Source organism: Dendronephthya gigantea, unplaced genomic scaffold (genome assembly GCF_004324835.1).
Source record: "Dendronephthya gigantea isolate DGI-Jeju-01 unplaced genomic scaffold, DenGig_1.0 000005F, whole genome shotgun sequence".
Taxonomy (NCBI): Eukaryota; Metazoa; Cnidaria; class Anthozoa; order Malacalcyonacea; family Nephtheidae; genus Dendronephthya; species Dendronephthya gigantea.
This window is the reverse complement of record NW_021163015.1, coordinates 2,546,306-2,562,079: the sequence shown is the minus strand read 5'-3', so window position 1 is coordinate 2,562,079 and position 15,774 is coordinate 2,546,306. Positions and strand designations below refer to the sequence as shown.

Sequence of the window (15,774 nt, the reverse complement as noted above, 5' to 3'; positions counted from 1 at the left end):
AATTACACTTGCTTGTGGGTATATTATTAAACAATGTCATGAGTTGGTTTGTGCAATTTACACCTTCAAAAAGGTGGATATATTTGTGCATCCTGTTGTTTACTGGCATGGTATATTTAGCATTAGCATTAATTTGGTTAAGACTAATTTATTACCTGTTAAATTACAATTCAAATAATTTATTGGGTTGTTTGTCATTGGCCAATAATTTTATTGGCATACTGTATTAAATATTACAAAGCACAAATCAGCTGTGGAAGCCCATGCACTAAGCTTTTAAAATTTAATTTTATCAAGGAAAAATCCTCTTTTTCATTATGTACAACACAGTTGAGAAAAATAATACTAAACCAAAAAATATCAATAATTTGTCTGTTGTTTCACGGCGGTTATATTTATTTAATAATTGTTTACTTGTGTGCACAAAACCAGACAGTCCTTTTAACTCTTCATTTGTATCAGTTATGCCTTTTGACGAGGTCACTACAAAAATGAATTTGTGTTGTTGTATTATAGTTTTATTATGTAGTTTATCATGCATAGATGGCATGGGTTATTATAGATTTTCTTTTTATCAGATGGTTGTTGAAAAATGATACCATTTTTCACAATTTCATTGTTAACCTATTTTGAGGCTTGAAGCTAGTTCAGTAGTGACAAATATTTGACAGCCACTTTGCTGTGTCATTTTGTCTTATATTATAGAATATACTGTACTGTCAAACAGGTAAATTCACCAACTACGCCTAGTTGTTAATTGATACAATACGTAAAAATATATACATACTTAAAACTTCAGTATTATTTCGACTTTGCTGCACTTGGCTTTCCATCATTTTAGCAATACTCATCAGATTTTCTGTTATGCCACCAGCAGTCTTAGCTAATCCTTCCTTGCTTTGTTGCCTAAAAGTTCAAACAACCCAATTAGAGAAAATTCCAAGAACAATTATTAATTGACATTCCAGAAAAAAAAATGTATCAATTAAATCACAATCAAAGTAACAATTACCTCTGTCGTAACTCCTTTTTGGATCCACCTGACATCAACTGAGACTTCTCATATTTTTCAATTGAGATTTGAGCGTCTATTATTGCTTTACGCAAATTCCCTTGCAAGCTGAAATTGGGTAATTGAAAGGTTTCTTTAGCAATTTACAAGCTTTCTTAAAAACCTGGTTCAAAATTTTCCTAAATTGCATATTAAGGGTGAGTGGCTGAACCTGGCTGACCTCACGACCTTGGAACCTGGAGGAGTCTTTATAACTACCTTGATAAATTATTATAGTGTTTATCAACTTCCTCCTTAATTTTAACATGACTGCTTTCTTTATCTTGTTCTTCACCTATTTGCTTTAACTCCTACATAAACAAATACACCAATATGATTGATACGGTCTATTAAAACCCGAAAAATCAAATCACTTTATCACAGGCACAACTTGCAGGCAATTATTACCTCAAGTTTTCTTCGTAAACTTTGAATCAACTTCTTAACTTTGGTATTCACTTGATTTAGTTCATCCTGTGATTCAGTGATATTTGCCGTTTCTTGAATTAAAGCTGTTATTTCAATTTCTAGTTGTACAATCTCGCGAATCTTCACTTTACTTTGAGTTGAAAATTCCGCCATTTTGTGATAGTCGCCACCAACAAAGCGCCAAAATAGTGAAAATACCGCCAAAAAAGACGTTTTGGAGTTATAAGTGGTTATAAGTGTTAGTATTTAAAACTCAAAATTTTAGTTCAAAGTCCAACAGTAAATCGTTTATATTTATATTTTTTATACTATATATATGTATGAAAAAATGCTATCTAATAGCAGGCTGCTTCAACAATTGTTGCCTTCAATTTGCCGGCGTTTTTCAACTGGTTCAAGAGCTATTATTGCACAGGTAAAAAGTCTTAAGAGGTTGTTTATAGTCTCTACTTGGGAAGTAATTTCGACTGATTTTAATACGTAGGTACAATATTGCTTTCAATCTGAGGAAAGCTTGATCGCTAAAACAGCGTTAAAAAGCCGTTAATTCATGTCTGGGGAGGGTTTTTTAGAATGAAGTATTACTTAATAGTATCCTAGGTGACAATAACCAATGATGTAGTATGTAGTATTTGGTGTTATTAAACTACAGTTTGCAGTTAGAGATCATTAGGCTCGAAGATAATGCATAACTTGCTGTGAATTTAACTCAAAATTATTTCTAGAAATCTGGCAGTGCAGAAAAGAAGAATGTGGTAATGGTACCAATACAGACTCCCTTTATGCCAGATCGTGCTGGCCGTCTTCCACTTAACATGGTACCTCAGTTAAATGAAATTGCATCTTTTCATCTGCGAGCCAATAAAGTTGGACGATTATTTGCCGATTTGGAAAAAAATGGTCTTATCTCTGTTGCAAAGGTTCAGGAAATAAAAGTTTTTCCAGAATTTTATCAACACTGGAAGACGAACGACAACTTGCAGATCCAATGCACACTTCATGATGTTGGAACAAAGTCGTTCAATCTACAATTCGACATATATGACAACACCAGTACCATAGTGCTTTGCAGGAATATGCGTAGTATTGTTGTCTGCGATGTTAAAATGAAGCCTTGTGTTATACCAAAAGAACCTCTGGATTTCTTGAATTCTGTTGCTTTTCACAAGGAAAGATATTTTATTCCTAAAGCTTTTAGTACCATACCTGTTGAAACTTATGAATGGAACACCATAATTCGGCCCAGTGACTTAGATGGTTATTATCACGTCAACCAAGCAAACTACTTGGAGATTATGCTTGACGCTGCCGTCAGTGGTGCAAGAAATGGTATATACAAGTCCCTGAGGCAGGATATTGCCTTTGCATCAGTAGATCAAATCATTCTTGATTATGCAAGGGAATTATGTTTAGACGAACAAGTGTGGGTTAAAACTTGGGAAGACAACGAACATCCAATGAAATTATGTTTTGAAATGACAACTGGTTCAAAGATGGCTTTCCAGGGAAGTATTTTACTAAAAGAACCACTGCTGAAATTAAGTGATGAAAATAAGCAAAACTTCCCCAGAGCTGAAGAATTTTAACTGCTATCAAACATTATAACATATCTCAAAGCTAGAATAGAAATTTTAGTTCTGTTGTAAAATATTTGTATGCCTTCTTAATTGTGAATTCAACAGTGTATCTTTCCAAAAAAAAGACGAATGTACATTTTGCTTTGGGAAAGTGTATCCCATTGATCTAATGATATGGCTGTATGGATATTTTGTATTATTTATACTTCATTTATAATTTCTCTGAATTATACCTGCAGAAAATTGCACAACTCAAAACACTGAATCATCAATGCCCAGCCTGCAGCCACTGTACATAACATTTTAATATCTCTCTACCACCATTTTCCTGAATAATTAATTTTTGTAAATTTCTTTAAGCATAAACAGTGCAGTGTCCTCAGATTGCCTGAAAAAAAATATGACAAAACCATTTATCAATGAACAAAATCAGCAAGAGCCTAAAAAATTCTTTTCCTCAGATAAGGTTAGGTTCTTTCACCCCACTTACCAATAACAAACATGGCTACTCAATGCAAATAAATATTCATTTAATATTTCAATTGGTTTCTCTTGGAGAACAAAATCAAAACGCTGTCCTCGGTTTAGACACCCCATGGAGAATGATTGCAATTCCTGTTTTTCTTCTACATCACCTTCAAAGAAAAATTCCCAGAAACAGTGTTTGAAATCTGGCCTTTTCGAGCACACACTTTTTGGCATCAAAATATGCATATATATTACACACAATCCCACAAAACCTACTTTGACTTTCCGCATCTGAGGTGTCTTTTCTCACCCCTGGACCGTCTGGTTCATCAGGGGATTCTACTCCAGTGTGTGCACGTGCAAAGTCATTAATTGTTGCCCATGTTTCTTTGACAGATTCCACAAATCTTTGTTTCAAGTTTGCACCAATTCTCGATAGATTCTCGCGAAGTTCTTAACAAACATTCACTATTTACAATTCAGTTTGAAATAGACAAGTAAACACAAGGGGCTAACAGCCTAGCTAACTTGTATAGCAAGAGCCCACATTAATTTCTACAGGCAGAAGCTTCAAACTTTGAAGCTATCTACCAACTCTCGTAAATTGCCTATTTTTATATGAATATTTCGTACCAAGGTGCATCCTCTTTCGACCCTTATGGTGCTGCATCAACACTGGTTCACCCGTGAAACCCTCCATTACTAGTGGTTCAATTCTGTATGCCTTGGATGGAAAGAACAATTTAATTTTAGGCACTTTGCTATAATACATAGAAACCCACTATTGTTATGTTGTAAAATGCATGAAATACTGGTATATTAGCAACTTACCACAGGATCATACTTTCATAACAATCAAATTAACAAACATAAAAGAGAAACAAATGCAGTATTACTATTAAAGTTTAATACAAATTATTTACTATTAGATTTATCACAATCTGACATAATTAACATACCGGGTGGAATATGTTATAGAAGCCAGGACACGTAGGAAAACTATAATCAGCTCCAATGTTCTCAACTCCTCTGAAATGAAAAAATATTTGGCATAGCCAGTTGGTATAATGCAATTGATTCACATCTAGAAAAGAGACTTCAGCCTGTATGTATGTATCCTCATTTATAAAAGCTTGGAGAAAACAAACAATGACTTTTGGCAAACAAATTACCTCACAGTGAGAAAGAGACCAATAGGTGACCCAAGTGCAAACATATTTCTTGGTTCAAAGTTCAGTTTTGGATAACGTACATAAGGTTGGCCAGTGCCTGCTGTTCCTTGCTGGCCATGATGATACTGGAGGATTTCAACAACCTCAATTGATGAGGAATTCTGGGAGAGATTTTTGAAGGATGATCGACTTGCAAGCAGACTATCAGATACCTAGGGTATAAAAAAATATGTTATGTATTAGAATTCTCAATCTTAAGAACAGTTGCTGAGCTTTAGTGCACCCAATTACCTCTGGTTTAGTGAATGTACTTGCAGCTGTGTCTGTGTTTTGCGTTGATGTTGTGGGGGGTTTTGTGCTTCCAGTACTCTGTTTTGCAGCCTCCTGCAGAAAAAAAGGATTAAATAGGCTTTTAAGAACACTGGATAACTGGTACTGCAAGATCGATACTGGTCTCTCTCTATGTATATAAAAAGATATACCTTTTCTTTAGCAAAGTCTTTTTGGTATGAAATTATCTTCTTTCTTGGACCCATTGGTATACTGAGCTCCTTCAAGTCTTCCTCACTACACAACATCTAAGAAAAAACATCCATTCAAATTAAGAGTCAATCTTCGCTAGGGAATGTAAGAATTAAACAAACTCAAATATAATTAGATCAATATTGAGTTTGAAAAATTGTCAGACTGTACTCGTACCAATGCCTCTCCATCAATCTGTTCCATCTGAAAGGTTAGGATGAAGTTTTCAAGACCTAAGCGTTGCAGGATTTGTTCCAGGGAAGGAGAATTATTTGAATCTGTTGTTTGTGGTGATTCCTCTTTTGGTGAACCTGTTATCTCATTTGTGGGTTTTCTACATATGAAAAAAACATTTCTGTATTCTTTGTAGGAAATTTTGCAAAAGAAAATTAGGAGCTAGGACAAACCCAACACTTAATAGACTATATTAATTGTTGATTTTTTTAGACAGTTTCTCCAAAACCTACTCTATATTTGTACGACTTCCATCTCTTGCAGTTTGAATGGGTTCCTGCTTGTCACCCTAGGCAAAACATGTCCATCTTAATATTTGAGGCTATGGAGCTAACATATGCAATTTTCGTTAGCTCACATTATGCTAAGAAAATCCTCTACATTAATGTTCAATTTGGTCAAGAGCCAGACAACTTTTAACCAGTTTCAGGTCTCACCTGATGTTGTAGTATATCAAAGCATATAGCGGAGCCTAAAGTGTTAAAAAAATTAAGCTAATACATGGAAAAATAATGTGACATGCATTTATAATAGTTTTGTTAAACTGTGTTATTTTATATTTCTAGCAGTAGTATTTTAGATTATGTTCATGACTTACCAAGGCTGTGCCCACAGACCGATATACCGCCATTGAATGACGGGTTCCTCTGTTGAAAGACACTGAGAAGCCGATTCATTTCCGAGCCAACTTGATCAACAATTGTCTGTAAAAATTATATAAAGTTTACTCAATACTATCCAATATCAACACAAGTCATAATGTTCATAGATACCTGACAATACACAGGACTTGTAAAAAACAGTATGTCCAATAAAGTGTTGTTTGTGAACTCTCTGAGTTTTGTAACGCTGTTAATTGTGATAGACTGCAGCCGTCTATAGAAAAAATAATTACAGGGCACAATAGTTTTAATTTATTGGAAGATGAAATAGGAAATTGTTTATTTAAATTTATTCATTTAAAACATATTTCTGGGCAATGGTTAGTATTTCCACCCACCTGTCTACACCAGTAGGCATGTCATCATGTACTGCACCATGCCACAGCACTGGTAGAAACTCAATCCTACCAACCAGATTGTCTTGATTTCCTGTCAACTTTTCCCGACGTCCATCCATCATGTCTAACGAGACTCTCCGAAAATCATTCACTGTGAAAAAGAAATGAGATTATGAGACTTATGTGGTCAAAATGTGATGGTTGATAGAAATATCCATTCAACTTTGACAAAGCTTCAGACTTGTAGCAGAGAAGACAAAACAAGTATTTTGGACAGTTGACTATAACAATGAAAATTGCCCTCATATAGCAAGGGTGGAAATTTGCTTACCACATTCAATTAGTGATCTGAATTTAAGGTCTGCATATGGACCAATTCCATGGACTATAAACACCAAGTGATCAATCTGGGATGGTTCCCCTAAAAGGAGAGATAGATATTTATGATAACCCTTAAATTGTTCTACTTTCAAAACAGTTTTAGACTTTCTTTCTGTCCCTCCTACCATCATCAATCTCTGCTTCGAAGTCATCAATCCCTCGACGGACAACCTTGGGCCTGCTTCTTATGTCTTCCCCAGTCCAATCGTCATCTTCTGATGTTGTTGAACTGAAGTGTACCATGACGTTTGAATTATGCATGATCACTGTTTCCCCTTTCTCAAGGTTCACTGTCTTCGGCCAGGTTTGCTCATCATGAGCATTCAAGTATGCTTGCTGTAACATGAAGTAAGACTAAACAGTTAAAAAGTGGACTACAGTGGAACAACAGAAACTGTTTTTTTTTGTAAAAAAGGTTTCCAAAATTAAAAGAGCTTTTTGCAAAATGCTGGATATATTTAAGGTTCTGCACCTCTAATTTTGCTGCAGTGCTTTCTTCGTAGGGTATCAATTTATTCTCCCCATCATGTGCTTTACAAAACCAAGTGCAGGGACGAACAACTGTAATAGGCTCACTCCAATATACACTTGTTCTAGTTCTCTTGTCAATGTTCACATCGTAACGACCACCATCTGTTGCAATGATTCTATCATTTCCCCTTGAAGGGCTTGAAAAACTCTGCTGCAGTAGACTTGAGTCTTTCCAGGAAAACGGGGTCCACACTTTACCATCTTTTAGGTAAAACCAATGTGGTCTGACCGGGGAAGCTTTGGCTCTTTGCACAGGGGTTGAAGGCAGTGCAGAGGGTGGATAAGGTGATGAAATAGGTGGAGGTAATATTGAATGTTGACTTGGAGGCAGTGGTGATTGCTGGACTGGGGGAAATACTGATTGTTGGCTAGGGGTGAATGGAGGTACCGCATGTATAGGTTTTGATGGAGTTGTCTGGGTTGGCATGGGTGGTTGTAAGGGTGAATGCTGGTATGAGATGGTTGGTGGCATTTCCTAAGCATAAAAATTGATGCAAATATGGATAAAATTTCAACCAAATCATCCAATCCAGGTAAAGCTAGCCCATGAAGTAGGGCAATCTAATAGTTACAAATAAATAAAATCATACCATTGGTGAATATATACTCTGTGGTGGGCTTGCGGTGGGTGGTGTATTGTACATTTGTGGTGGGGTACCAGTTTGTCTAGATTGAGGGGTCACTTCACCTTTACGTGGGGTTGTGGGTGGAGTGACAGGCTGACCAACAAATTTCTCAACCTCTCCCTCTAAGACATCTAGAATATTCACCAAAAAAGTAAATCTTTACACACAGATCGTTGTAACGTCATTATGATTTATGAATTATGAAGATGAAATAATTATTAAAATAGCTATGTTCATCTTTTCTGGGCATCTCTGAGCATTTCTGAGGTCATTACTTGCATTTTTCCAACGTTCCCTGTTATGCCTTAATAATAGTATGTTTCTGCTTTCGTTTTTCTGAAGCTAACAACATTCGATAAAACGTCATGAAAAGGTCAAACATGAAATAGTCAAATGGGTAAAATGGACACATACCTGGATTTAAATCGATTTCTTGGGTGATGTTTGCGCCTGACGGCTGTAAGACTGGTGCAGTAGAGGTGGGAACCAATGCTGGAGCAAACGCAAAAGGTTGATCCAGATCAAGACCATCGCCACTTGAAGGAAACAGCAAATGGGAAGTCAAAGAGGTTGTTGTTGTTGTTTTGTCCGCCATCTTGGAACACGTTGCGTTTTAAACACATATCCCACAAATCAATGCGAGCTTCCAGCGTTGTCAAATATCACTGACTCAGCAGAAATGAAGGAAACGTTTTATCAATTTGAAAATTCATTCTATTTTTTCTTCGCTTCAAAACAGCTTCTTTCTTTAAAGCAGATAAAGTGAAAAACGTTTCATAAAGAGGAAGACCTCCAGCAACAATACAGACTTAAGACGCAACCGTTCTAAAAATAGATACGCATGCGTACGCTGAAATTGCATTGCATTGCTGTCCCAAACAGGCAGAAACAGCCCTTTTATTGTACAAAATAGGTGACGACTTACATAATTCGTCCCGTCAAAAAATGAGGTACTTTCAGAAATAACGAGTTGGACCAATAGAGTATCTATGCGCGCTAACATCTACTGATTCAACTCCATTTTTAAGCTTGATATAGCGCAGTGCATATAATGCGTATGATCCTAGGACCATATTAGATGGTATGCATCGGAATAGGTCCCTGAAAAATGTTTATAGTAGACAGTTTTGAATCCTTTTTGTGCTTTGACCTGAATGTATACGCCATAGGCTTGACCAGTTTCTTGAAAACCCAGGCCAAAACCTGTGACGTACCTCGGTTCTGATGCCCTAGGAAATGGACACTGGAGTGAGGCGAATTTATATCTCAATGATCCCATTTTGATCATACTTTTAAGATCCTCCAACGTGATTGTGTTCTCCTTTGGCTCAAAACAATACTACAAAGAACATTCAAGTAGTGTTAAGTGTTAAGGGGCTGTTAACATGAGCCCGGTTACCCGAGATTCAGCGAAGCGTGAGATGATTTTGAGGTATTGAAATGAGCAGATAACACGATCCTGGCAGTCGTATAATCACCACAAAAATAGCATGTGCTTGCTTGGTGCCATAAAGACTTATTTCAATACCTCAAAGTCCTCTCACGCTTCGTTGAATCTCGGGTAACCGGGCTCATGTAAACAGCCCCTTAGCATTAAAATTACTGATTCCGAAGACTCGTTGGTACGCGATTAGTTTCTTCTACGTACTTACCCTGTAGATATTCTTCTCGCCCGGCAAAGTCTTCGGTGTAACTCTAAAGTTATAGTAACAATTTTCTAACATAGATTTCGCCTTGGGAAACATCCGAAGTATATCGTGTTTCATCAGACTTCCATATTTTCCTTTCACGAGGAACTTCTTCGTTGTCACGCACTCCTCGGCGATGAACGAGTGTGAATCAGCGTACGCTATGTCCGGCTTGTGCGGTCGATCTGCAATAAAACATGACGAAATTTTATCACAAAAGAATGGTGCAATTTAACACATCGACAGGGCCGCCGATAGAAATTGTGGGGCACGGAGCAAAAGAGTACTTCAAGGCGTTGTGCAAAAAGTTTTACAAACAGACTTTTTTCGCCGGAAAATGGCAAATACGACCATGGTCATATTCGCCGGAAAATGGCAAATACGACCATGGTCGTATTCGCCGGAAAATGGCAAATACGACCATGGTCGTATTCGTCGGAAAATGGCAAATACGACCATGGTCGTATCATGGTCGTATTGGCCGGAAAATGACGAATACGACCATGGTCGTATCATGGTCGTATTTGCCGGAAAATGACGAATACGACCATGGTCGTATTGGCCGGAAAATGACGAATACGACCATGGTCATATTCGCCGGAAAATGGCAAATACGACCATGGTCATATTCGCCAGAAAATGGCAAATACGACCATGGTCATATTCGACGGAAAATGGCAAATACGAGCATGGTCATATTCGCCGGAAAATGGCAAATACGACCATGGTCATATTCGCCGGAAAATGGCAAATACGACCATGGTCATATTCGCAGGAAAACGGCAAATACGACCATGGTCATATTTGCCGGAAAATGGCAAATACTACCACGGTCATATTCGCCGGAAAATGGCAAATACGACCATGGTCATATTCGCCGGAAAATGGCAAATACTACCACGGTCATATTCGCCGGAAAATGGCAAATACGACCATGGTCATATTCGCCGGAAAATGGCAAATACGACCATGGTCATATTCGCCGGAAAATGGCAAATACGACCATGGTCATATTCGCTGGAAAATGGCAAATACGACCATGGTCGAATTAGCTGGAAAATGTCGAATACGACCATGGTCGAATTCACCGGAAAATGGCGTATTCGACCATGGTCGAGTTTGCCGGAAAATGGCGTATTTTACCATGGTCGAGTTTGCCGGAAAATGGCGTATTCGACCATGGTCGAGTTTGCCGGAAAATGGCGTATTTTACCATGGTCGAGTCTACCCGAAATCGGCGTATTTGATCATAATCTACTATCACTTGACAAAGAAGGAAAAAGTTTGAGCCTTGATTTGAATCAACCACTTGACACAACCAAAAATTGGTGCGACTTCCGCAGACTGTAGTTCAGAGTTATCTACACTGGATAGTCAGTTTTTCAACCGTTGTAAAATGCCTGAAAATAGTACAGATTTCGTAATAATAATTATTAAAGAGAATTGTCTACATCTACACCTATTAGGTCGGTAAAATCCTATTGGATATCACACCAACCATAATGTCAATTCAGGAATACTGGAATATAAACGTTTTGAGATGATTAAAAAACTGACTACAATCCGGTGGATAGCTCTACCCACTACCCAGCGATATAGTACTTTTATTCCTCCACAAACTGCGAAAAATTCACTTACTCGTACATGAAGTATCCGGACACATCTCAGATTCAGCTTCAATCCCGACGCAACTTTTGCCAGATTCACAGTCGCGGTATCGCTCTCGTATACCTTCAAGACAATAATCCCTCTGCGTGCAAGTCGACCAGTCTGACCACTCTATCCATTGACCAAAAGATATTGATATTGATAACAAACTGCATGCGAGAACGACCCACGACACAAACAGACTCATTTTGCGCGTCGTGCCAAAGTAATCGCTTGTAATGTTAATAACCAGCCATAAATCAGCGGACGATTTATATTCGAAATTGTACACGCTGGATCTGCCTGAGATTAATACAGTGAACCTGTTTTGGAGCAATATAAATGCGAATTGCGAATCTGCGAATTCGCGTTTAGTAAAGGATGAAAAGCTGAGAATATCATTCATAAGTGATATGTGACACCCACATAGTGCAGAAAAAAATATGAAGTCTGGTGTCAAATTACGAGGCTGCGTGAAAAATCCATCCACAACGCTCACCAGCTTTATCACCTGGCTGTTAGATCACCTGATAAAAATAGTCGACATAATATGAGTACAAAATATGCACTGGACTGGACTGGACTGAACAGGTCCATATTTTGTTTCTCTAGACTCAAAATTGGACTGAAAATTGCATGGACTCAGGATTTTAAAGCGCTCGAAGAATCGAAACAGGTCTACTACCAGCCTTTACAAACTCAGTCGGGCTGAAATTTTAGCCCTGGTTTTAAAATAATTCTGACGTGTCATAACACAGCCCGCGGGCTGAAACTTTCCATGTAATTGAAAAATACTTTGGCCCCGGTTTGCCGGGCTGAAAAAACACGATGTAATCAGCCCTTAATTGCATATTCAACAAGAGCTTGGTCTTAATTGAAAGGTTTTAGATAATAAAGAAAAAATTATAGTTAGTAACTTTTATTATAATAATGATAAAGGTTATAAGAGTAAGAATTTTAAATCCTACACTAATATCAAAAAAAATAAAAAATTGACACATATACATTATTCGTATGAAACAAAGAGGTATTATATGAACCTCGTTTTCAATGTCTATCTTCTACGATGTTATATTTACTTCGTTAAATAATTATGGATGTGGCAGGTGAACTCATCTACGCAAACGGCTTGTTTTTTGTTGTGTTTCATTAAATGAACAATTGAAAGAGTGCCAAGATGGATAATTGCTCGGAATATGTCCGTTTCTGTCATTCTGAATCTAACAGTAATGATAATAAAGTCTGAAACACGCTTTATTGAAATTTTAGAGTCCAATTTTGAGTCCAGAGAAACAAAATATGAACCTGTCCAGTCCAGTCCATATTTTGTACTATGCCGAAATAGTCAAATAGTTTAATGCATAAAATACTTACAGATCCTTCCTTCCCGCCTGAAATAAGTTATATAGATACTTGCCAATTAATTAATATGTACACATAAAATTATATAGCATTAACGCTCCTATATATATAGCCCCGTTTACACTACACTCGATTTAATGGCACGGCACGGCTAAAATGGGTACCCGTACCCAATTCATCTATGCTCGGCGCCTCGGCCTTTGTTTTGCTAGCCTGAACACTAATAAAATCGGGTACGGGTACGGGTACCAATTTTAGCCGTGCCGTGTCGATAAATTGACTGTAGTGTAAACGGGGCTTATATATATCGTATCGTCATAAAAATTGTTTTTCTAACTAGTTTATATATGGTTAAATTATATGATTATGAGTGCATAGAGGAGATCGTTTAAATATTATAACACACACAAAATACGACGCAGTGTTTGGTATGGACACCACCAACCAGTTACGGCATCTTCACAAGGAAAACTTTTGAAATGGCTATCCACATTGCATGGCCATCCATGTTTCCACCACAACCGTGTAATATACTTGCATGTCTTCACGTTCCCGCGTGTTGAAGAAGACTGCCGTTGCTAACAACGGGTAGACAACGACGACGAGTTATCGAAAATGTAGCTTAAAAGTTAGCTTGGTACGCAAACAATATTCATGACGCTTTTTGACTTATCATTGTATGCCCTTCTAACGATATCCACAGCTTCAGAATGACTTACACCTTGTAAACTTTCACCATCGATTGAGATAAGCTCCCATCCAGGCTAAATCATTTAAATGAAGAAACGACAAATTCATTACGAGAACTATGACTTCGCGGAGTTCGCGCCCTTTCTTTCTCATTGGTGTCTCTAACTAACTCTAAATTTATTAGTTTAAACAGAGGACTATAGCGCCAAGATTCTTCAACGTTTTAGTCGGTTTCTGATTCTGATTTAATCAAAGTTAAAAAAGAAATTAAAGAAATTAAATCAAAGGCAAGTATAGCTCAATCAAGCCTAAACGTTTGGGTCTTAATACGTTTTTTTTATTTGTGGATTGAATCAACAATTTGTGTACCTGCAAAGTTCCGTCATCATCAGCAGCTCCACCTGGAAAGACCTTCTCGATGCGGATTTCAGGTTGAGCGCGTGAAGCGCTTCCCCCCGAGATACTGATTCCTGTAAGATGATAATTCATGCAGTTCAGACACCAATCACGTACACCCTTGATCACTTCTTCCTAATCTAACCGGCACCTACCCATGCTTGTGCGTATCTTCGGCAGTTCAAAACTGAGCTGTTGCTTTTCGGCTTCTTTGTATTCAACAGAGACTCGATCAGGGACTGTCAGGAAACTTCCAAACTCTGAACTGCTCGCTGGATTTGTGAAGGACGTGTCGTCGACCTCCACGGCTGGGAGGTCTGGGGTCAATATAGGAGGAGGTGAGGGCACGCCAAAGGTGCTGAGGTGGGGAGAATCAGCCGAGGCATCGATAACTGAACGAAATACATAAAGTTTGGATGTTAGTGTAAGCGTGAAATATCACCAAACAAGATTCATATTGTAGTTTAATTTCCCTTTTGATTACACTGGTATGAGGTAATATCCTGTCAAATCTAGTGCAATTCGTGCAATTCACACTTGTTTAATTCTGGCTCGGTCGCGTCATTATTGCGCCGGGATGAATGTTTGCAAGCCGTTTGCAAGCTCTCGCTTGCTATGTCTCATGTCCTTGTTAGCCCAATTCTAGATAGCCCAGGAGGAACCGTGTTTAGCCTGTGTGAATTACAGGTGGACCACAAAACTGGACACAACTATTGCTAGGCTTCAAAGATCTAATTGTTATAGAGTTTCCTTGAATCAAAGCAGTTCTTTTTCTATTTACCTTGTATCATCGGATTAGCTGGAAAATGTCGAATACGACCATGGTCGAATTCACCGGAAAATGGCGTATTCGACCATGGTCGAGTTTGCCGGAAAATGGCGTATTTTACCATGGTCGAGTTTGCCGGAAAATGGCGTATTCGACCATGGTCGAGTTTGCCGGAAAATGGCGTATTTTACCATGGTCGAGTCTACCCGAAATCGGCGTATTTGATCATAATCTACTATCACTTGACAAAGAAGGAAAAAGTTTGAGCCTTGATTTGAATCAACCACTTGACACAACCAAAAATTGGTGCGACTTCCGCAGACTGTAGTTCAGAGTTATCTACACTGGATAGTCAGTTTTTCAACCGTTGTAAAATGCCTGAAAATAGTACAGATTTCGTAATAATAATTATTAAAGAGAATTGTCTACATCTACACCTATTAGGTCGGTAAAATCCTATTGGATATCACACCAACCATAATGTCAATTCAGGAATACTGGAATATAAACGTTTTGAGATGATTAAAAAACTGACTACAATCCGGTGGATAGCTCTACCCACTACCCAGCGATATAGTACTTTTATTCCTCCACAAACTGCGAAAAATTCACTTACTCGTACATGAAGTATCCGGACACATCTCAGATTCAGCTTCAATCCCGACGCAACTTTTGCCAGATTCACAGTCGCGGTATCGCTCTCGTATACCTTCAAGACAATAATCCCTCTGCGTGCAAGTCGACCAGTCTGACCACTCTATCCATTGACCAAAAGATATTGATATTGATAACAAACTGCATGCGAGAACGACCCACGACACAAACAGACTCATTTTGCGCGTCGTGCCAAAGTAATCGCTTGTAATGTTAATAACCAGCCATAAATCAGCGGACGATTTATATTCGAAATTGTACACGGGATCTGCCTGAGATTAATACAGTGAACCTGTTTTGGAGCAATATAAATGCGAATTGCGAATCTGCGAATTCGCGTTTAGTAAAGGATGAAAAGCTGAGAATATCATTCATAAGTGATATGTGACACCCACATAGTGCAGAAAAAATATGAAGTCTGGTGTCAAATTACGAGGCTGCGTGAAAAATCCATCCACAACGCTCACCAGCTTTATCACCTGGCTGTTAGATCACCTGATAAAAATAGTCGACATAATATGAGTACAAAATATGCACTGGACTGGACTGGACTGAACAGGTCCATATTTTGTTTCTC

At 38.0% G+C, this 15,774-nt stretch overlaps 4 protein-coding genes across 6 annotated transcripts; 1 reads left to right on the top strand and 3 right to left on the bottom strand.

The window, feature by feature from the left end:
- Positions 1-275: 275 nt before the first annotated feature.
- LOC114516192 (vesicle transport protein SEC20-like) lies at positions 276-1,641 on the bottom strand. Its single transcript, XM_028535595.1, has 5 exons — positions 1,460-1,641; positions 1,271-1,362; positions 1,013-1,120; positions 788-906; positions 276-483 (listed from the first exon to the last, which is right to left on the bottom strand). Exons 1-5 carry the CDS (start codon positions 1,631-1,633, stop codon positions 293-295), a joined length of 684 nt encoding a protein of 227 aa, XP_028391396.1. The 5' UTR covers positions 1,634-1,641; the 3' UTR covers positions 276-292.
- Positions 1,642-1,749: 108 nt separating this feature from the next.
- On the top strand, positions 1,750-3,366 carry LOC114516151. Its single transcript, XM_028535550.1, has 2 exons — positions 1,750-1,895; positions 2,206-3,366. The coding sequence occupies exons 1-2, from the start codon at positions 1,797-1,799 to the stop codon at positions 3,064-3,066; spliced, it is 960 nt and encodes a 319-aa protein (XP_028391351.1). The 5' UTR covers positions 1,750-1,796; the 3' UTR covers positions 3,067-3,366.
- Positions 3,367-3,385: 19 nt separating this feature from the next.
- LOC114516150 (phospholipase DDHD2-like) lies at positions 3,386-8,638 on the bottom strand. The gene is made up of 20 exons (XM_028535549.1): positions 8,406-8,638; positions 7,956-8,122; positions 7,307-7,840; positions 6,960-7,170; positions 6,785-6,874; positions 6,454-6,604; positions 6,227-6,329; positions 6,052-6,157; positions 5,891-5,925; positions 5,687-5,742; positions 5,397-5,553; positions 5,180-5,275; positions 4,989-5,081; positions 4,698-4,909; positions 4,485-4,554; positions 4,357-4,368; positions 4,159-4,249; positions 3,802-3,978; positions 3,548-3,692; positions 3,386-3,445 (listed from the first exon to the last, which is right to left on the bottom strand). The coding sequence occupies exons 1-20, from the start codon at positions 8,584-8,586 to the stop codon at positions 3,394-3,396; spliced, it is 2,739 nt and encodes a 912-aa protein (XP_028391350.1). The 5' UTR covers positions 8,587-8,638; the 3' UTR covers positions 3,386-3,393.
- A 253-nt stretch (positions 8,639-8,891) lies between these two features.
- On the bottom strand, positions 8,892-15,452 carry LOC114515981. 3 transcript variants are annotated; one of them, XM_028535311.1, is made up of 3 exons: positions 15,160-15,452; positions 9,644-9,864; positions 8,892-9,330 (listed from the first exon to the last, which is right to left on the bottom strand). In XM_028535311.1, the coding sequence occupies exons 1-3, from the start codon at positions 15,374-15,376 to the stop codon at positions 9,055-9,057; spliced, it is 714 nt and encodes a 237-aa protein (XP_028391112.1). In that variant the 5' UTR covers positions 15,377-15,452; the 3' UTR covers positions 8,892-9,054. The 3 variants fall into 3 exon arrangements, with proteins under 3 accessions (XP_028391112.1, XP_028391110.1, XP_028391111.1); XM_028535309.1 differs by lacking the exon at positions 15,160-15,452 and adding an exon at positions 11,318-11,946; XM_028535310.1 differs by lacking the exon at positions 15,160-15,452 and adding an exon at positions 11,324-11,946.
- Between the last annotated feature and the right edge of the window lie 322 nt (positions 15,453-15,774).

Excerpts from the sequence above, each read along its gene's own strand:
- LOC114516192 (XM_028535595.1), bottom strand. The coding sequence starts at position 1,633 with ATGGCGGAATTTTCAACTCAAAGTAAAGTGAAGATTCGCGAGATTGTA. Across the intron at positions 1,121-1,270 it reads CACTATAATAATTTATCAAG|CTTGCAAGGGAATTTGCGTA; the intron begins GTAGTTATAAAG and ends ACCCAATTTCAG. Across the intron at positions 484-787 it reads AAATAATACTGAAGTTTTAA|TGACCTCGTCAAAAGGCATA; the intron begins GTATGTATATAT and ends TCATTTTTGTAG.
- LOC114516151 (XM_028535550.1), top strand. The coding sequence starts at position 1,797 with ATGTATGAAAAAATGCTATCTAATAGCAGGCTGCTTCAACAATTGTTG. Across the intron at positions 1,896-2,205 it reads CAAGAGCTATTATTGCACAG|AAATCTGGCAGTGCAGAAAA; the intron begins GTAAAAAGTCTT and ends AATTATTTCTAG.
- LOC114516150 (XM_028535549.1), bottom strand. The coding sequence starts at position 8,586 with ATGGCGGACAAAACAACAACAACAACCTCTTTGACTTCCCATTTGCTG. Across the intron at positions 6,330-6,453 it reads ATGCCTACTGGTGTAGACAG|ACGGCTGCAGTCTATCACAA; the intron begins GTGGGTGGAAAT and ends TTTTTTCTATAG. Across the intron at positions 3,693-3,801 it reads CTCAGATGCGGAAAGTCAAA|GTGATGTAGAAGAAAAACAG; the intron begins GTAGGTTTTGTG and ends TTTTCTTTGAAG.
- LOC114515981 (XM_028535309.1), bottom strand. The coding sequence starts at position 11,732 with ATGAATGATATTCTCAGCTTTTCATCCTTTACTAAACGCGAATTCGCA. Across the intron at positions 9,865-11,317 it reads TCCGGATACTTCATGTACGA|ATCGACCGCACAAGCCGGAC; the intron begins GTAAGTGAATTT and ends GTTTTATTGCAG. Across the intron at positions 9,331-9,643 it reads GCGAGAAGAATATCTACAGG|TATTGTTTTGAGCCAAAGGA; the intron begins GTAAGTACGTAG and ends TGTTCTTTGTAG.